This window comes from Melanaphis sacchari, unplaced genomic scaffold, assembly GCF_002803265.2.
Source record: "Melanaphis sacchari strain LSU unplaced genomic scaffold, SCAv2.0 Contig0_pilon_pilon, whole genome shotgun sequence".
In the NCBI taxonomy this organism is placed as follows: Eukaryota; Metazoa; Arthropoda; class Insecta; order Hemiptera; family Aphididae; genus Melanaphis; species Melanaphis sacchari.
The window spans coordinates 25,816,617-25,840,022 of NW_020270366.1; the positions used below are offsets into that span (position 1 = coordinate 25,816,617).

General features: G+C 24.4%; 1 protein-coding gene across 1 annotated transcript in view; it reads right to left on the reverse strand.

Moving 5' to 3' along the window:
- Positions 1 to 22,458, reverse strand: part of LOC112598825 (FERM and PDZ domain-containing protein 4) — a 95,448-nt gene extending 72,990 nt beyond the window's left edge. The window contains 1 exon segment of the mRNA XM_025345496.1: positions 21,791 to 22,458. Coding sequence (XP_025201281.1) covers positions 21,791 to 21,921 — 131 coding nt within the window. The 5' untranslated portion in view covers positions 21,922 to 22,458.
- Positions 22,459 to 23,406: the final 948 nt, after the last annotated feature.

Genomic DNA, 23,406 nt, shown 5'->3' on the forward strand with positions numbered 1-23,406 from the left:
CAATAACAAGTAACTGCACATATAATGTAATCTTATAACATTTGAAACTATATTTAAAACTATGCTAAAAACAATTTCAAAAAGCTATAAAAATCACTTATGTCTTTAAGACATTATAAATATTATTCAGATATTTTAATTGAAAGAAAATTAAACAAAGAAAACGTATAGTATGTGAAAGAAAATACATCAGAATGTGAAATAGAACTAAATAAGTTAGATAATTTTTGATGAATAATATATAATTGGTATTAAGGAACAGGTTTATTGAACAATGCAATATAAACTATACAAAATTTAGGTTTGGAAAATTTCAATAAAAGGTATACTTCTGACTGAGAGATATACATGATAAGCATCTCAACTTTTAAGTTTGAGTCATAACTTTGTAAGCTAAAAATGAAAAACCGTGAAAATCGCTCTACTGTATATACTGTTTCGATTGTACTTCAACATTGAGTAAATCCCTGAAATGAATATTTTAAATTAACTATAGATATTTGCATACAAAAAACAACCCTGAGTGGCATCTGACACGCCTCTATTTCTATTTTCTATGGATATGTTTAAATTTATTGTTATTACTATTACTAGAAGGTGTTACCCGGTCTTTAGTCAGATTGTGATCTAGTTTTTTTTAGTTTAGTTTATTTTTCTTCAGTAGCAAAAAAAAAAAAAGATTTCCAAAAATAATAATTTTGTGTCATTTATCATTGGTTTTCCATATTTAAAAGCACTTTCACACACTTTGAAAAATCATGTATAAAATTCCCATTTAAATAAACCACACACAAATAAAAAAAATATAAAATTATAAGACATAAAAATAAAAAATTTTAACAGTCAAAAAATTATCAATTATAAAAGAAAAAAATTAAGGATATTATTGAAAAGCTGCTTCTGAACACTTTAAAATAGTTAACACTATAATCCTATTTGGACGAATAATTCTGTTCATAACGGGCACGGAAGAAAATGGAAAAATCCTATGGGTTTTTCCAACACACCTGATATTCCAGGAAGTCATTTTAAGTGTAGTATAAGTAGAATTCGACTTTATCAAAGATTCGGCAAATGGCTATGAATTTCAAGTGAATCAATTGAACAGTTCAAAAGAACCATTCATTTTCCATAAAAAAGTGAACATTAAATTTTATTACATAGATTAATTTATTATTCTATTAGTAACACAGTAAGTTAAATTAATTGTTGATAAAAACGCTGTATACATTGTTATATAATAATTACTAACTTATAAGTCAATATATTGACGTACCGTGATATACGACAAAAATATCACGGTTAAAAAAATAGCTTAAAATTAGTATAAATATTTTGAAAATTTCTTTTTCAGTAGAAAATAATAATTCCTATATAAGTGATGTTAAAAAGTCCCAAATATTTTTTAAATTACTACAAAAAACATTACATTACGTTTAAATATCCAATTTCGTTGGAATTTGAACTTCAAACACATATAAAAAAATGTGTATCTAGATTTTTAATATTTTTAAATTTCTGTAAGAAAAACTTAAGAAGAACCTGTTATTAAATATTAAAGCTTTTTGCCTAAAAAAATTTAAATGTTTACAAACAGTTAAAGAGCTAAAATATTAAATATTTTTTAAATTATATTATATCTACAAAATTCTAGTGAAAATGTTCTCTGAAGTTTTTCTTTTATGAATTACTCTACAATTACTCATCAACAAAATATTTAATATCATTTTGAAAAAACACGGATTTTTCAACTTTTGACAAAGTATACCAACTAAATTAAATTTACTAACAAAAAACCACACTCAATGTTGAAGATTGAAACAATTTTACTCCTTCAAAATTTAACGTGATGAGAGACACAAAAAAAAAACATAGGAACTTTCATTGTTCTGCTCAGAATCTAAAATATTGATTCAAACTAATAATAATAATTATAATTATAGTTATAATTATGTATAATTTATTTTTTAATTTTTCTATCAGAATTAAAAACAATAAATTCCATATTATTATCTATAAAAAATTTATAAAATGTTTTAAATCAATTTTCTTGAGAATATTTTACTATTAAAATATATAGATTGAAAAGTATAAATCATGAATTCATATATTATTATTTATAGGATAAAAGATATTGCATAAAAAATTCTTATTTTATTATACTCAAGAAAAAAATAGAACAAAATAATCTTATAGACCTCTAGATCTCAATTCAAGGTTATATCTAGTATAATATCGGCTATAAACATATTGGGGTTAAGATAGTTTCTGTATCTTTTTACAAAATAAGAGTAAAATTTTAACCAGATCTACTAATGAATACTTCAATAATTGAAATATAATTATTGATTACTAGTTTAGAACTAGGAATAAGGATGGATAATTCTTTATTCAATAGTCTTTACGCATGCAATTTTCCATATCATATTATATTATTCATATTAAAAATAATATAAAAAAACATTAATTTTTATTTAGATATTTTTGTACTCAAAATATGGTAATAAAACATTTCGATAATTTATTTAAATCTTTCATAATTTTATGATATGAATAATTTTATTTCTTACTATACATATCTAGTTTGTATAACAATATTTACATTAAAAGTATTAGTAAGAATTCATCAGTTATTTACATATAATAAAACTAGTTATTATTTTAATTCTATTTAATTTTTACATCAAAATTATTATTAACATAAAAAAGTATTAAATTTATACTATATCAACAATCAAAGGCAATAATAAAATCAATACTCATTCATCAAGATTTATAAATGTAATGTACTGTATTATATAATTTAGAGACATAATTAAGTTTACACCACAATTATTAATTAATAAATAATGTTTTTAATAGATTATCTAATTGTTTGAATTATTATGCTCCTCCCATATATCCAATAAATATTTAATTATCCAACAAGGTCGTCATATAATTAACCCCTTGGTCGTTTTTATTATTCCACAATAAATATTATATACAACATTTATTTTACTTTTTATAATTTTATTATTCCTCATATTTCAATATTATCTGTTTAATTATTGTTTACACTCATTCAATAAAGAAATATTCCTTAAAAATTAGCTACAAGACAAATAATAATGCTATTTATTATTTTATAATGTTTACTTTTTACCAAATGCGTTCAAGAATGCAGTATTTATAGGAAATCATAAAAATTAAACAGTTTTATTAAATATTTTATTATTATTAAAAATGATAGCCTCAAAGATATTTTACGTTGAAATAATATTTATTTAATAAACTATAAAAAAAGTAAAAATATATTTCTACAAGTTCAATGTAAATATAGAATAATTTAAAACAACTTATCGTAGAACCTACGTCAAAGAGAAAACCATTCACCTTGGTTTCGGTGAGTTCAGTTCCCTTAATGTATAGTGGTAAATTGGGAATTTGAAACCATGGAATTAGACGAATATTATTATTGGATTACTAAATATTAGAAAGAAACAGCAAAGTTTTAAAAATTTAAATACACATTTTCTTAATGTTTTTTTCGTAATATTTAATAACATTTAAGGGTCGAGGTATCATAATTTATACACAATTTTAGAGTAGGCCAGTTTAATACAGTCTATTTTTAAGGGTGCTCAAGAAGTGAAGGGGTAAAGAGAGGGCAATGGCAGGCAAGACATTTCCCAGGAAAATTATGACTCACCTTCTTGGTACATCCTTGGCGCTTGTGCTTGTGTTTGCTTAATACATAAAATAAAAATTGTTTAATATAATATTCTACCATAATTTGTTATAATATAATATAATATAACCTTTTTAAAGTATAAAATTATATAATTAAAATAAACATGACCTAAAAACAATATTGTTTGTTTTAAATTTTTATGATTAATATAAATATATATAAATTTTACATTATAATATTATATGGACACATTTTAATAATAAAATACCTAAAGACAATTTTAAATTGTTCTTAATAATATAATATTTTAGGAACTTTTACGACCCTAGTAAGTTCATGTATTGTGATATTACTTATAGAAATTATTATCTTTTGACTTGAAGTATTTACATGTGATTTCTGCAATAAAAAATTATATTCAAACATCATGTATTTTGATTCACTATTCATTCATTCAATAATGCAAGCTTCTATATCATTATAATTTGTTTACACCACACCTATACCAATTATTAACGGCCAAAATTATTTTAAAGTATATTACAAAACCTGTTGTTTCTAATATTTTTATCAATTTTTTTTTTTTTTTTTTGATGCATATAAATTTAGCCTATTTAACAGAAAAATAACGATAAATTTAATAAAATAAATGGTCTTGGAATTAATAATAAAATTACTAACAATGATTCACTAAATTAATGTACAATATACGGGAATTAGATTATATGTTCCAAATTTATTACTTTAAACCACTTATCATTATTTTAAATATGTATATGACATATCATAATAAAAAATGTAAAACTTCTATAAAAACTAGACTTTCATAGTAAAATAACAAAACGTAATGCAAATATCAGGCAAATAAAAATACAAAACATTAACCGTAAATTGTAACATAATATGAATATATTATACACAGAAAACACATTGTGTAAAAAAGTTTGAGTCTTTTAATTAACATAAATATAATTTATTTAAATTTCACTCATAAAAATTTTAAATTTTATATTACATTATTTTAAATTAATTTTATAATATTATCAATAAAAAAAATAAATAATTTTCTACATCTTTAATTTTTCTAAATAATTTACCTCGGTATTAAGTATTTACAAAAATATAAAATAAATTATCTATTATGTTTTCAATTAGTGTCAGATGAAACACAAAAGTAATTAAATATATATTTGATAGATTTTTAATTCTTGTAATTTAATTATATACCTACATTATATTAAAATATTTATTTTATTTATAAAATGATAAAATGCAGGATTATTAACGATCATATTATTCAAATTTTTTAAGTGAATTTTATTTATTAGTTATACTTTATGCATAATATTCTAAGTACCTACCATATTTTTACCTACCAATCATATTGTAAAATATTTAAGGTATTAATTAATTTTATAATATAGTTTTAGGTACAGAAAATATATAATCTACAAAACCTTTTAAAATAATAATAATAATATTTATTTAATCAATTTAAATTTATATTATACGTATGATAACACTCTCTTATGAGTGATGTTCAAAAAATAATATAAAAATGTATTTCTTTAAAAACTAAAAAATTTTATCAGTAGATACTGTATTAAATATTTGTCCTAATAATTAAATATTTTATAGATCAAAATAACTAAAAATCTTACAACAGGAACTTAAACCATTTACTAAATAAATGAAGAGAGAAAAATAAAGCGTACTTAGACATGGCATACTCTACCTATAGAACTAATGAAAATACGCAAGATTAATGATCTTGTCCTCCGTTTGTTTATTTTAGATAGTATAATTTAGTAATTCTTCTATGGCATATACGTACTACCTATATAAATAATGACAAGTTTTATTGAAAATTATTTATTATTTTTATTATTCATTTAAAGGTATATACAAACTGTTCCAAAAGAACAATAAGAATATGTGATAATATAATTAATATTTTACATAATATGCATAATAGAAGAAGTCACTCAGTAGTAACATCATCCTAACTTGTTATTATTATTTTTTTTTTTTTTTGTTAATTTAAATATTTAAACATTAAATCTTAAAAAGATCATAACACCAGTTATTTTTTAGCCTTCTTAAGATATTTCCGGGAATTGTGAGATTAGCAAAGTTATATGTGAGAGAGTGGGTTGATATGAGACGAGAGTCTGGAGTCTTAAATAAAAGGTTTTAATTTTTCATGGATGATTTAGATTTTTAGATCGGTATATAATGTTAGATTTGAGACATAAAGTGGTAAATTGATGATTTTACGAAGGATATTTGTTTGGGAGGTTTAAATTTTGTTAGTGATTGATTTTTTTAGCATTTACCCAAAGCTGGAGAACTTAGGTTCATATTAGCTATTAATTATTTCGTATTTAATTAAGTGTGTTTGATATTGATCATAAGAGTTTTAAGTAAGTGAAGACGTGCATTAAATTTTTGATGTGGTGTGATCAAGTGAACAGATGATCAATAATTAAACCTAAGTATTCAGTCGATTGAGATTTAAGAATTTAATATTAACTAGAAACATCACAGGACAACAAGGAATGCGAAGAATGAATGTAAGGTGTAGTGATTTGGATTAGTTGACTTTGAACGCCAATTTTTATATCAAGATAGTTTTAGAGATTGAGCCGATTAAGGAAAACAGTATGATAATCTTTATGAATAGAAATAATAACCTTATTTTCTACAAACTCAGTAGGTTAGATGAGGTGGGTTAATCAGCAACGTAGATATTGTATAATATAGGAAAGACACGCTGTAGAACTCTGCACTTATCTCAGCTATACCCGAATATGACGAGTTAATTTTGATTTGAAAATAACGGTCGGAAAAAAAAGACTTGATTAGCAAATAGTAAGTTGAGGAGGGGGTATAAGGTTTTAATTTGTAAAGCAAACCTTTGTACCATACCCTATCAAACGGGAGCTTACTAATTGCATTCAAAACATTTTAAAAGACCTGGTGAAAACTTATTAATTATAGCTATATTTATATAATAAATGAATACACTAATCGATTTTTTTGCGAGTATATATACATGATATAATATGAATAAATAAATATAATCAATTATTCAAAATTAAAGTTATATCAGTTACATAATAATTCACATTTAAGCATTTTTACAATTCAAACTAATACTAAACAACAAGATATAAGTAACGGCTATCATAAATGTGTTATCCTATATAGTATTACTATAGTTTAGTACAGTATAAATTGTGCAATCAAAAAATTAGGATGATAAGTATCCAACGATAATGAAAACTTATTTCCATCTATTACTCAAATTCATACTTGCATAGGCGCAACTAGACCACTAAAACGTGGGGTGCTAAATATGTGAATGCATCATAAACCCGTAGGGGGCAAAGCCCCCCACACTCCCCTACACATAACCCACATCAATCAATACCTCAAAACTTAAAACACATATTAAAACATTTAACAAAAACAATAAACAAAATTTATAATTTTTTTTAACCTTTTTTTTTACTACAATATCAATAGGTAACATATTGGAATATTTTAACTTCTTAATCTTATTAAATAAATAATAATTTACACATTTTAAATCAGCATAAGTTTTCTGGGTTTCATGCAATATTTATTCAAAATAGTTTCCGTGTTTATCTGATTGAATAAATCTTTTTCAATATTCAATAAAGATAAATTGGTAAATCGTTGCTGAAGCATGCTTGATCTTAACCAGTTTTTTTTTCGTCGCATTGTTGAAAAACTTCGCTCGCATGTAGCAGAGCTTACCGGAATTGTGATAGCAATTTGCATTAGTTTATATAAAGAATCTTTTTTTTTCTCTTTCATATCTTCTAGTGTAAAGTTTGGTGCTAGGCAATTATTAACAACCATCATTTCGGCTTTTAATACATCAAGCTTTACACTTAAAATACCCTATACAATTATAAATCATTAACGCCTATGATATTTTTTGACGTGCCCGACGAACATGGCACACCTGGGTCATCTAAGTCTACGTTTGTAGTTTTTTTAAATAAACTGAAGATTTTAAAATAATAATAAATGTAAACGTGTTAACCGAATAACGCAAAAAATAGACAAAATGTCTGACTAGTGACTTGACGTCTTGACAGTTGACGGTCAACAAGATTTGATATTAATTATTAATCATTAATGTATTATGATTAAAGATTTACCCAATAAAATGTTATTATAAAATTCATGCGGGTTTACAGTAATATTGCAATCCACTGCAGTGTACGAAATATTATATAATATTATATACAAGGGATTTTGATACAATCTATTGGCTAAAAATAGCTCGTATGCAATATATCCGTAATACTTTATCGTTAATTGTCAAACAATTATAGAAATATCGGAATATGGAATTAATTATAAGTTATAACGAATTATATTATACGACCAAAATAGTTATACATTTAACCAGGAAATTGTCTATCATTTAAAAACAAAAATTCATAGTATTTCACTAAAACAATAATAGTTAGATATAAAAAAACAGGGGGTGCTAAATTTTAACTTGGGGGTGCTAAAGACCTTCTTGCACCCCCCTAGTTGCGCCACTGCATACTTGTATGATCAAATGTGTAAAATAATAATTTTTCAAAAAATTCCCGATATTATTATAAAATATATTATAACCAGTCACTTAAACCAGTAAACAATTGATCAATATATAAGTTTTTAATTTTTAAGCATTTTTGTATGTAGATTGTTTATGAAATTAGATTGAACAACAATATTCTCATACCTGAAGATAGGAAAATTTAAATACATTAAATACATTTAAATACTGACCCTAAACAAAAACTTTGTATTAGGCAAAAAATGGTATAAAATGGCTCTTTTTGTAAGGGATTGAAAATCATGATAACATTAAACTAAAAATTAATTTAATTTTAATAATAATGTTCGTGTTACTTAAACAATATGCGAATCAAATATTTAACAATAATATATTTTTTTAATATCGCTAAGAAATGTAATGAGCAATATTCCAAATATGTAATACAATACAAATACTCGTACTATTGTATTATTTTTTTATTATTTAGATTTCACTCCACCTTTATGTGTGTGTGTTTATATATATATATATATATATAATATAAATGAAAAAAAAATGTTATCGCTTTTAATTATTATTTATTACCATAAGTTATTCTACGGTATTTAATTTACCTACTTTAGTATATAAATGAAAAGCCTTATATATAGTATTTTGAAAAAATTGAAACGAATTTTCTAAAACAAAAATTCAAATGTACCTAATAATACTTGGTTTTTGATAGGTGCACAATATTTTCATCTCAAAACCCTTTCATTAAATATATATACAATATTATTTTTCTTCCCAAATCAAAAATTCAAAATGAAAACCGATATCTTTTAAGTATACACTTGTCACCGCCAATCTATAACCCCTTTTTTATCATGGTAAGCTACAACAAAGACATTTTTATCGTAGTACGTGTTCGTAGACATAAATCCTTAAACTGATATTCAAAAGTTCTTAGTAGTTAATGAGATTTTGAATATTACAAGAACAATTAAAGCATATATACATTATACTTTATATAGAATCTACTAAGAACAATCAATAAATAAATTAAAAATGAAATAATAAAACATATAGTACTATAGTAGATATTTAAAGTTTATACAATAAAAATATAAGATTATAAAATTCAATTGTTGCAAGCGATTTAACTTTCTAACATAATGTACGTTGACAAGGTTGACGAAACGGAAAAAAACAAGAAACCTGATATTTCTTTGTACTACCTATAGAGATATGTACGTATATAGAAGCCACAGAATATTATACTACAGTATATTTAAGTACTAAATTTTAGAACATATTATTAAAACGCAAAAAACATTTTTATTTAAAATCATTCAACTAATAATGGAATTCCTACCCATGCGATTTTACCTCTTATTATTTGAATAATAATATAACTCATAATATATTATAATGTATGTTTACAGCCTTATCAACTTATAATTCTAATAAATTGAAATAGTTTAAATTTTAATTATTTCTTGAATTTTTAAATTGTTTAAATACATTTTAAAATACTATTCCAAAAATACTTTTCCAATATAAAATATTTAAATTTTCCGAATAATGAATAATTATAATAAAATATAAATATTTGTACGTAAAAACGTACAAAAAACGTACGTAATTTTTATAAAAATTAAAAATAATCACTATACCTTCACAGAATAAGATAAACTTTTATAGTAAAAAAAGAAAACATTTTTTTTTTAAATTAATTAATTAAGAAAAATAGAAATCCAAAAATATTTTAATAATTCATACATTTAAAAAATATTTTATAGATAAAGGCCAGTTATAGACGAAGTCTAACAGGTAAAGAAGAGTTGTCGTAAAGGGTGACGTCGCAATCGTGCTGGTATTCATAATAAATTATCTACAAAATATAATACATGTCTCATGCTTATCGCTGATAATATTTTTCATCACCACTCGACGGTCATTCCAAGAAAACTGTATTTTATAGCTTTGGTTTCAATATTAAACAGTAAAAACATTTTTTGTATTTATTTTGTTTAGAGATTTTTTTCTTCTATGCACAAATTATTATAAGAAGATAATAGTAATAAAACGAGACAAGAAGAGTTATGTTTGTAGTTAAGCAGAAAAACAGGATATGGTACTCAAAAAAAGTACAATCTCATTTAAAGAAGACGTATCAAAAACTTGTGAAAATAACTAGGTTTTAAGTTTTTACTAAGCGTATTTACGTATCAAATAATATACTTATTATAGTAATTATTAGTTTACTAAATATTAATTTATATTCATGAATTTATCAATTTGAAATGTAGGTAGGTACGTAGAACTATATAAATACAATAGTCAATTTAAAATTTTCAATTTACTTACTTGGCAAGTACAGATATATATATATATTAATTCAATAAGTATTTTTTTTAAAACTAGAAGTTATATTTTAAAACAATGATGAATATAATTTGGAAGGATGATATAAGTATATAAAAACGTTATTTATTTATTACGTTAAGGTTCAATTTATGATCTATCTCTTATCCCCGAGAACATTGAAAGTCATCAATATTTCTACCGCTAATGCCAATAAAATTATAATATAGTTCACTACATGATCTATCTACTCCCTCTAAGAGTTTTTAAACTCCGTTCACAATGTTTTGACTTAGATTTTTAGACATATTTAAAACCCTGTGTTTTACTTCAAGAAATACCCATTCTTTAAAAATGTATCAAAAATAAATTAGATAAGTATAAAATAATGGTATATTGAGTACCTACCGATTTTATTAAAAATTAAAGTAAAAACGATTGAAAAAATATTACGTAACCACTAACCAGTACTAAAAATCACCAATAAAAATATACAGTTAAGTATTTCTTCGTAAAAAAATATCAAAGCATCAAAGAATAATAAAATATTTGTTTGATGATATTAATGTTTGATTTTTTTTAAGTGTAATTAAATCAATAAAATTACAAAAACATTGTTATGTAAATATTCCTATAGCAATAAAAACGATAAGAAATAAAAAAATCAGAAATTATAAATAAATATTAAAACCAATAAAAAAATATATATATAACTTAAATTATATTATAATAGTGATTTTAACTTTTAAAATGTTGTGCTAATTGTATAAATTGTTTATGTCAAATAAAAAAAAAACTTTTAAAATTTAATAATGGGTATCTTAACGATTAATAACACTAGAATATTACTATTCAAATTGAAATGCTGAATATTATAATTTATAGTTAGATATTAAATATTAAATGTATTATTATTAACAATTTAAAATAAATGTTTATTATATTATAAAATAGTTCAGTTTTAGCAGCTCTATATTTTTTTGGAAAACATCCCATTTGAAATTTTAATTTGATTTTTAACTGAAAAGTTTATAAAAGTTGAAACATTGGTACATAATTCATTCAACAAAGCTGCTAAATAATGATAATTAAAACTTTATTTTAAGTCATAATTAGTGAAATAATATAATTTGAACTCGTATAACTTATGTGCAAATTTCAAGACCACGAGCCAAAAGTTTGATTATTGTATTATTATTAATATAGGTACTAATAAAAGTACTAAATTAATTTTAAAATTTGTAATTAGTATTGTTCACTTTTAGAGGCCTAGAGATATATTTTCTAAACAACTACGGTGAATCACAGTATTTTCGAAATGTCTTCAATCGTGGAAATATATTTCCATAAAATGTCCCTTTCTTTTGATATAACTATTGAATGTAATTTCGAGAAAATTATTATTAGAACAGCCCCCTCCGAAAAAAATCTTGTTATATAATATACACTTCAATACTTGTTTGTAGGTACTCGATTTAAAAATAACTCAACTTGTAAATTTTTGTATTGATAAAATATTTTTCAAAAATTATAATATATTCAAGTCGATACATCGTATTTATTAAGATAAAAATATAAATTGGTATTAAATATATATACAAAATTATGTGATCCATAAGTAAATAGGTGCATAAGACTTATTTCAGCTCTAAAATATAGTAAAAAAATTATAATTTTTTTCGTTTTTAAATGGCAATATACATTTTTAAATCAGACTATAAATGTAGAATACTTCGATACATATAAATCACATTTTGAACACTATTTGATCAATTTACAATGATATAAAATTACTAAAAAAAAAATATTTTCAAAAAATTTAAAACTTTTCTAAATAGCAACAATTATTGTAATATTAAATGAATACACTGTCATATTGTATTATGTGTACGTGTATCTTTGTATTGCTTTTCACTACGGAAACGAATTTATAGGTAAGTATATTTTGTATGTATGAGTGCGTGTGCGTAGAACATTAAGTCGTGTAGTGGAATTGACAGCAGAGAAACGACCTACGTGGATATACCGAATGTAGTGAAAACGAGCATATTACTTTTTTGATGGTCGCTCTTCGTTCGCCCGCTATACACTGCCGCTACCCCAGTATAACACCGGAAACTGATTCCCGGACTTAAAGGGTGCGCGACATTTTCAGATATTTCGAATTTTTTTCCTGTCCCCGATATATACCGCCATAGTGACGAGACACAATTTATATACGCATATATATATATAATATACATGTGTCATAAGAGTCGGATGCTGTTGCTGCTGCTACAGTGGCGGCAGCCAAGGTGTCACGCGTGTGATCTATATATAGGAACCATATGGTTGACACGTGCACGGCGTTGTAGTATACGATAATAATATGTATGTAATAATGTTACGCACAGAAAGATTATTTGAAACAGTCGAAACATGGCGAAAGAGACACGACGCATACGGGCCGCACCTTGCGACGGATTTTCGTCCGGACGCAACACTGCGGCACACTTCCGTGTTGGCCATGTATGGACGCCCGCGCGTCGCTCTACGTTTCTATCATACACGTCTCCTCCACAAACTCTCATACTCTCTCACTCTCTCACACACTCTCTCTCTCTCACCCTCTCTCTTTCTCTATCTCACTATCCTCTTCACCCAACCCACTAAAACATGAGCACCGCCAACACACGCGCTCACACGTGTGTTTTTCCTCTCGTTTACTGTTGTTATTATTATTAATATCTACTGGACCGTCATAAGAGTAAAACAATAAATATAATATTAATTATAATATTTCTATTGCGAATTTTCAAGCGTTGCGTTCGGCGATCATTTATATTATATGATTTCCGTTTATACATACACCTTCGTAAAATATACGCAAAGCGTTTGTTTTGTAATCGCGTGATAGAACAGCTGGGCGGTCACGTGGGTGTTTACTTTCACGATTGCGGATTGATGAAACAAAACGACGAGGCGCAGAAATAATAGTTTGTATACATACCTATGTACGTGTACATTTGAAAAAATATAAAACTTTATGAAAAGACCTATATATTATATTACTGGGAATTTTCTACGATGTACGTATTTGCTACGTAAAATGTAGAATATACGAAAACAAAATCTTGGCGTTATAATTTTTGTCATTCATCATAGTTTAATATTTTATTTTTCACTATACTTTAACGCTACACAAACCACGCAATTTTCCCTATCTTCGACATCAAAAGAGTAATGATTTTAGTTCTCAAACTTTTGTTGAAAAATATTTTCTTTATGACTTTACACTCATATTGAAGTTTAATGAAAAATTATTTTTTTTTATACAGATTACCAGATTTTTTGATTTATTTATACTTTTATTTTTCATTGTACATGAAGTACATACACACGATCTGATATTTTATTTATTCTTTTATAACTCGTTACTATTGATTCGAATATGGACAAAAAAAAAACTTTAAAATATGTTTAAAGTTATTTTGTTTATGGTGCAAATGTTAATTAAATAAATTAAAAATATATTTTCAGTTATACAAAAGAAATTTAAATAAAATCTCAATCCCATTTTCGTTAATTATAAGAAGAATCGTATGGATACTTTTTAACGGTGTAATTATGATAGACATTTTTAAGAAATTGATAATAATACTTGACATATCTTTAATATGTACCTACTTCTCAACACGAAATAAAAAATGCTACTATTCTTATATTTTTTTTAAAAAGAATCTTATAACTCTAAATATATTATATTTAATGCTTGTTAAATTTTATTTTTGATGATTTTATATTAGGTTATATAGGTTATAATAATATAGATACCTAATAATGAAGATCAAAATAAAAATAAAAAATACTGTTTAAACCGTTGATATAATAATTGTATAGATAATTATAACGATAAAATATAAATACTAATTTTATGAAAATACACGTTGAAACAAACTTTCAATGTCAGTTTTCAGATTTTTTTGTCAATTTTGTATACAAACATGTTTAATTATTATAATTACATTACTTATATTAGAACTCATAAAACACCTCTGATTTTATTGAAATCTAAATTAGTCAATACTGGTTATAGTTATAGTAATTATTTATCTTTCGACCTAAAATAATTGTAAAATGGATAATTGCTTGTAGCAGAACCTTTGACAACATTTGTTAACAATAAAATTTTAATTTTATTAAAATAACAATAAAATTTTAATTTTATTGTTTGATCGTTTATAAGTTAATAAGTTACAACTATTTTTTAATATTCAGTTAACTAAGTTAGTATAATTAACTATAGTTTTTACAAAACTATATATTTTACACTATACCCTCTAAAATAAATCATTTTTTTCTCTTATAATCTATACTAAATAATACAAAAAGTAAATTTGATGAAAAGAGAAAAAAAATTACAAGTGGAAGACACGAGTAGAGATAATATCCATTGATCTCTATAAATAAAAAATATGTATGCATAAGTAATAATAACATTAATAAATTATCTAAAATCTAAGTTCGATCATCGATTTTCTTTTTTTGTATAAACTTGAGTAAAAGTAATAATTAAGTTAAAAGACCTCTGAACCATTTTTTTTTCGGTCGACGTATTTATTTGTATTTATTTTATCGTATCGGATAGATCTAGAGAAGATAAATTTTATACGAGAGAATTTAAATGATTATATAGTTTATCATGGAATCATTTGTAAAATACAGATACTAGAATAATAATGGTCAAAATAAATCATAGATAGTAATATTTCTTTTAAAAAATCCTTTCAGTAATTCGTAACCACATTACTTCAACACAAAAAAAATTCGTTATATTACCTTGATTTTATAAAAACATAACTTATTCTGATTTAAAATACTTAATTATGTTATTTTCATTTTTACTAATGGTATTTATTTAATATTGTAATGTATTATACATGTGTACTTTGTACTTATATAGATACCGGGTACATACTCGTATAATATCATTAGTACTTAATATAAGTAAAAACCATAGTTTTGACATGTAAATTATGTACCAGTATAATAACGTTAACCAAAACTTAACATTTACATTTACAGAAAAGATTAATTATATATGTATACGTTGTAGACAGTAGCATAAATAAATACAGATTACAAGCAGGATGTGTAGTTTACAATTTACACCGTAAAACCAATATGAGTTAATACAATAGAAACATTAAAAAAAATTCATTGGATAATGATTTACTTTAAATAATTTATAAAATTATTAAATATACAGAAAATAGATTCATCAACTAAAAACTACAACTTAAAAGAAGAAAACTACCTACATACATGATAATTAGGGCTCGGAAGTTGATGACCTTGAAAATATTAAAAAATTATCTAAAAAAAATGCAAATATGACTTAAAAATGACTTAAAAATGACAAAAAATAACCTAAAAAATTATAATTATTTGTTTAAAATTAGTAAAGATATATTTTTTTTTAAAAGGAATATTAATAATAATAAAAATTATTCAAAATTATTACATTGGTTTTGTACTATTAAAGCATATTTTATATTGTCAAAAGTAAAAATGACAGCAAGCAATTGCCTTATTCTATCGAATCTTTGTCTTTATCTAACCAATATACAACTTGTGTAAAATATAAATTTGATGTATGCACTTAAATACAGTCTATGTAAAACAAAAACTATGCGTATAAAGATGTTAATTGATAAAATCTAATTATAAATACAATAAATTGAACTAAAAAGGAAAATAGGACCTAAAAATGACAAAAAATGACTTTAAAAGTAAAAAAAGCCAAAAAATGTAAGAAATGCAAAATAAAAATTAATAATTTAGATTCACGTGTTTAGAAAACACATATGTGACCAGGAAAACATCGTCTAATAAGTTTTAAAAAAAAAATGCAAAATGCATCAACTTCCAAGCCATAATTTTAATAAAGTAACCCCTTACAAAAACCAATGGATACTTCTCTCATTCAGTATCAATTGATATATTTGATGTATAGTTAAAATATTAAACATACTTTATTGGTTAACGGTTATTTTCTTTAAATAAGAGTTAACTTGTAAACATACAACTATCAACTATCTAACTATATATTTAAAATTCAGTAAATTTTATTAACGATATTATAAATTTTACTGTTCATTTTTCCTACATACACAAGTCATTTTTAACAAAATCAATAAGATTATGATCTAATATTTTTTATTTATATATTTATTTATTTATTTTTTTTTTTGTTATATGGTTATATATCACATATATATGTTTTTGTTAAAATATATAAAATGGGTCTCGCAGTTGGTGGTTTTATTAATCATTGAAAAGTCGGTAGACATGACAAATGATTACCACGGACAAGACTATAATTCAAAGTTTGAGTAAAAAAAAAGTATTATAAAAACGTAGAGATTCATTAAAACGAAATGAATGTCCGACAGTTGAAGTTCAATTTTTCATTGACATTCTACTTTTATGGAATAAAAAAATTGTTTAATTCAATTTGTATTATACAATATAATATATATATATATATATTACGGATAATGGAAAAACTTTAAATAAAACAGTAACGTATGGTTTCAAAATATATTAAAATAACTTTAATTGTATGTAAGTAGTCTTAAACATAACAATCTCTTTATATTTTTATCAGATCAGTATTTAAAACCCAATGGCCACAGTATTTAAAAATAAACACTTCTAATATTATTAATCAAATATTACGTTTGAAATAATAACTAAAGAAATAAGAAATATGTTTCAAATATGTCTTATTATTTTACAAACATAATTTATACATACTAATATAACATTTTTAACTTGATAGTATTATATTATTGTTAGAAAAAAGTAAAATAATAGATATGTGTGTTTTTAAAAGTTTAAAACATTAAATTCACAAAAATAACATTTAATTTCAAGTACTCCTAGTAATTATTATAGATATTATGGTAGAGCTGGTGGTTGCGTACTGGTACAACATTAGAATAAATCAAATTTATGTCCGTGTCAAAAGCAAAACAATCAAAAGATGTCCGCCTACTCAATAATTTCTTGGTCCTTATAATTTATCTTTACACCATATTTATACATCATCACTCATCATTATACATTTAGTATTGATAATACTTATCATGAATAAACAAAACTATAAAATTGTTTAAAAGCAAAACATAACATAACATTATTACTGTAAAGCTGTTTCATGTACATAAGGAAATATTTAATGATATTCATATATATACATATATATATATACACTGAAATTAAGACGTTTCTACGAAAGATTTGAAAGATTTAACACATTTTTAATAAACAGGGGGATATTTATTTTTATTTTTTTAATAGGTAATATTAAAATAGTACTACTGTATGATAGTATAAGTATTCCATAAATTTTTCATTAAAGTCATTGTAATGGTTCAATGCTTAAATTTAAATTCAATGATAAATCATTTAAAGTAAGTTATGATGGTGAAAAACTCATAGATTTTAAAGAATATTTTATTAAGTTATATTTTTTATTCTGGTATTTAAGTAATTTATTTTACTATAATTAATACATATTATATTTTCAACCAATTTTTACAAAAACATGGCATATATTTTATATTATTAATTATTACTACATTATTTTTATTAAATTGATTTACAAAATCAATACCAACGTACCATAATGCGATGTAGATACAAGTATGTGTAGCATAAATAACTTAAAAATATTTTAATATTTTAATAATGTTATTTTATGTAGAGAATAAAATTATACCTACGTAATAACAAGAAATACTGAATTCCTACGTATAATATTTTTTTAAATTACAGTAAAATAACTAAAAACGTTATTTATTTTTAAATTTATAATTTCGTAAAAAATTAACTTGAATTGCCTATAAAAATAAATTATGCATTTGTATTTTTATACATTTAGGTTTCTATAAAAAAATTAGGTGGGATCTTGTATTAAAATTTTGAGCTTTTTATCCAATCATAAAAATTACTGTTATAAATACTTGAAAAAAAATTTGAAAATGTTTATAAACACCTTAAATTGGTCTAAATATTATTTTTTTAATTTGAGTAATAGTTGAATGTTTAAGTTTCTTCGATTGAAGTTCAACAAAGTAACAGATATCATTATTAAGTACGTTTTTATTCAATATTGTCTAAATCAAAACTTTAATCACTCATGCAAATATTTTATGACTTTACGCTAATTTTTTTTCTTTTAATTTAAACTTGAAACTAATATGAAAAATTTTGAATTTAATTTTTAAGTTTTAGGTGTTGAAATTAAAAATACTAAGAATTTTTAACAACAAAATAATTTCAGTTCACATGTTTAAAATTTTGATAAATTTCGTAAAAAGTTTAAAGTAAATGCTATTATGTATTATATAAAAAAAAAAAAAAATGTTACAATGTTTATATTTTTAATATTTTTCAATATTAATAAAAACAAATTGATCTTTTTCAGAAAACAATGGCTATCGCTGTTGGATAAGATAAGAAAAGATCAAAACTCGTTTCACCGCTGCACAATTTTAAAATATTATGTCTTTATAATATACACTCGCAAAAACAGTCGGTTTTCACTAATAAATTATTGTGTATTACAGATTTCTATGTATCAAGATTCGCAGCTGGAAATTTATCACATTGCATATCTAACAGTTTTAGATTAACACAATATAAATTTGCCACTGCACAACATTAATTCAATACATATTCATAGTTGCTAATACAAATAAAAACGTAATCAAGAATAGAACGACCAAGACGGAGGTTAGAAAAAGTTTAGACAAAATAACCAAAACAATCGCTTTGTAGAGTATAAGCAAAGGAAAATATTTCAGTAATCTATTTACTATACAAGTTTAGAACTATACTGAATATCACCAATAAATGTTTCAGCGAAAACTTTCCGAACACACCAGTCCATTCTATAATGAGGCTTTTTAAACCCTAGGCACAGATCCAGAACATATTTATGTATTTTTATTTTTATAAAGAGAAATTTTTTCAAATACTACCAGAGATCAGATTTAAATTTTATCAAAACATTAGTATTCATTAACCTTCTCGTTAGATTATATAAAAAAAAAAAATTAACGTTTAAAATTTCATAAATAAATTATAATAAATTTAAAAAAAAAAATTGTTTTAAAAATAATAAGACTTATTAAATTAAAAAAATATATTTTCCTTACATAATCTAGAAAAAAGCTAATAAATTCATAAAAACATTCAAAACACTAAACGAACACCGAGACGTATATAAATTAACCTTCCACTTAATATGATCTAAATAAAATTAAAAATGATATTGAGTATTTTAACAGCTTAAATACAATTGTTTTAGACCTTCATAGTATACAGAAAATATTTAAATTTAAATCAATCGATAAATGTATATCTACCATATAATAAAAAAAAAAATTGATAGAGTAACATAGATACATTTTTTTTTATATTAATAATTGTAATTAAATAATTTCAAATTTGGCACTTCATATGTTTTATTACACCTAAATATCACGTAACAATATTATTTGGTACATAAATTATTACCTACAAAAATAAAAATAAATTTAAAAAAATAATTTTTTTAGTTTATTGTAATATTTTCAAGTAGGTCCAAATGTACATTGCCTATTTTCAATAATGCCGACGGACATGTACAATGGTTGAATGGTATAGATTATAGAATATGAATATTGTAGTTATACAAAGTTTATATAGTAATGTATAATTCGTGTTGAATAATTTGTTGGCCAAACCACCTAAGGGAATAGTTTAGTAATCTTGTATATTACATATATTTTATTACAATAATTGGTAGAATTAAAATATTGCTTTAATTCGTGACTAAAATATAAATACTGTAAGTAACTATTGATAACACTCGATGACCAAATACAATGTAATAAAAATAATCAGTTTATATGTGCAAAAATTAATCAACGGAATAATAATTTTATGAAACAACAAATTTTTCAAAACATGTTTCTGGACTTACAACATTATAAAATAATATATCAGATTAAACTATTGTAAAGGAATTCATAAATAACGACAAAGAATTATGAAAGCTTATGTATTTAATATATTATACAATTTTAAAACTCGAAAATGTATTATTAAATTTTAGTACTTTAAAATTACTCAATGGATGTTAAGCAATATAATTTATCTTAAATATTTAAATACATTTTAACGAACTTTAATCAGTTACTAAACTTTATTAAGCTTAATGATATGTAATTTTACTTTGAGGAAACTTTATTTCATTTCTTTTTAAAAACAACAATAATTCTACCTACACATAAACTTTAATTTAAATGTCAAAAATATTTATTAAGATGCAAACATAACCAATTACTAATTTCAATTACCTATCTTTATAAAATGCATAAATCACATTTCTTTGTTAACCATTTTAAAAATGCAAATAAATAATTCATATTTAATAAAATAAATATTTAATCTTAACCGTCAAATACATACATAAAACTATAAGAGGATGATAAATAAATAAAACAAATAACAATATTATCAAATGTTTCGTCCGATACCATTTAAGATTATTAATTATTGTATGAAGGGTGTACCTATACTTAACGTGGAATAAACTCAAAGCTGCAATGTGTAAATTGTTTTTTACTCAAAAATGTGTAATCATAACAAAACGTTATCAAAAGAATAAGTTTACACCGTTATTGTATGTTGAAATTACCCGTTTAAGAGTTTGATAAATATAATATTATTTTTTTTTAAATACACTGCAAAGATTTTGTTGACAGTCGTCTCCACACTTTCGTAGTGTTTATTTATTTTTAACAGAATAAGGCTTTCAGAGAATCTATCTACAGTAAAACGCAAAAATGCAAAACAAAACTAACCATTAAATATGCAAATCCTGGTCTTACATTTAGGGGTCAGCAATTGTTTCATATATAATACGTCTGCATTTTTCAAAATATTCGTTTATGTACTATCCGATCAATTTAAAGTCATAATAAACGATTTAAAGTCGACCAAAAAATCGACAAACGAAAACGATGATACAAACCGTTTAAGTTTAAATGGTTTTGAAAATTCTACTATACTATTATATTCGCTAATCAACAGTTGAGACTTATTAACATATGATAATATAGAGTATTATGTACGGATGTATCACTCACTTGCAATAGAAGAGTCTATTGTCGTTGGCCAGATGCACGCTCCATCCTGGTATCAGCCTATTCTGTATGGACTGTAGGAGATGTGACGTGTTCTTCTGGCCGTGCGCACCTTGTCCCTGCTGGAGCAACATGAGTAAGTAGAGTCCACTGTCGTCAACATGTCAACATCGAGCTAGAGAACCGCCCGTCCGGCAGGACCGTTGCGGTGGTGATCGTTGCCACCGCAGTAGCCACCACCGGCATATCGCGTATCGTCGTGCAGCAATTTTTTTTTTTTTTGTTGTTGTTCTTAATCGGACGAGATTAGTAAAACAACGATGTAATAACAGTTAATTTACTCGCCAGGTAAACAAACCGGTAAAACGAATAATTATCACTCGCACGGTTTAAAATGCGCCCACAACTGATATTATTATTAAAAAATTATTTTGCGATTTCGAGCGATTGCGAACCGTATACCTGGTTATCGTCGCGGGATCGGTATCGGCGAAACGGCGAAAACGGCGACGGCAACGATAACGACAACGATAATATTAATAGTAATATTTATGTTGTTATTATAAATACGCGACGACGGCGGCGGTGGCGGGACACGACGAACAATGCTTGAGCGGATAATGAGCACTACTATCACGGGGGACACACGCCGCGCACGACGAGGAGTCGGAATCGCGTACGCTCACGCACAAGCGCCGGTGCCAAGGGTCAGTGCAGACCGGGGCGTGACTATACGGTGGGCAACGTGCGCGCAGTGCGGCCAAATCGTCGGCGAAACACTGATGAAAAGCTCGGAAGCGCCACGCCGCCACCGCCCCGGATGGAATATAAAGTTCCGCCGACCCCGTCCCTACCGTGCAGACCGAAGCTGACTTGTTTTGTTACGCCAACGTTAACCCCGCTGCCGACCCGACCCGACCCGAGCATACAATCGCCACTACCGCTGCTGATGTATTTTTGACGGAGGAATTAACTTAATAATGTTTCACAACGTTCGTTCGTTAAATATTTAAAATTATTATAATTTTGTTCAATCATTTATAATAATGCATCCAATACATTTCTTAAGTCCCAGTTACTTTCACCTCCAGAAGTGAAAAAAAAACAAACAACGTCTCCTCGTTATTCTGAAAAACAAAAAAAAAAAAAACTCTTAAAGATTTTGCAACGACTGTGAATTTTTATTTTTCATTTTGAATTCCTTCATTAAATTTTAAAACTATACCTACATGCTTTATTAACAGACGAGTAAACATTAAAAAATAACTTTTATGTAAGAAAACATTCTTTGACAATTGTGCATTAGTAAGATTTTTTTTTTTGTCTTATAAGCACATTACAAATGATAATAAGCAGTAAACACATATTATATGTAATAAATATTTAATAGGTACTAAATAATGCAATGCCATGTTCATTAAATAGATATTTTCTAAGCAAATATAGAATTATAAAATCTAAATTTTAGGTAAAGTTATTTATTGTCTACCGGAATATACTATTATATTATATTAACACTACAATAAATAAAATCATTTAATACAATTTTAAATAAAATATTAATAATAACTATACAACGTATTAATATACTAATATACATATTAACAAAACAATGTATA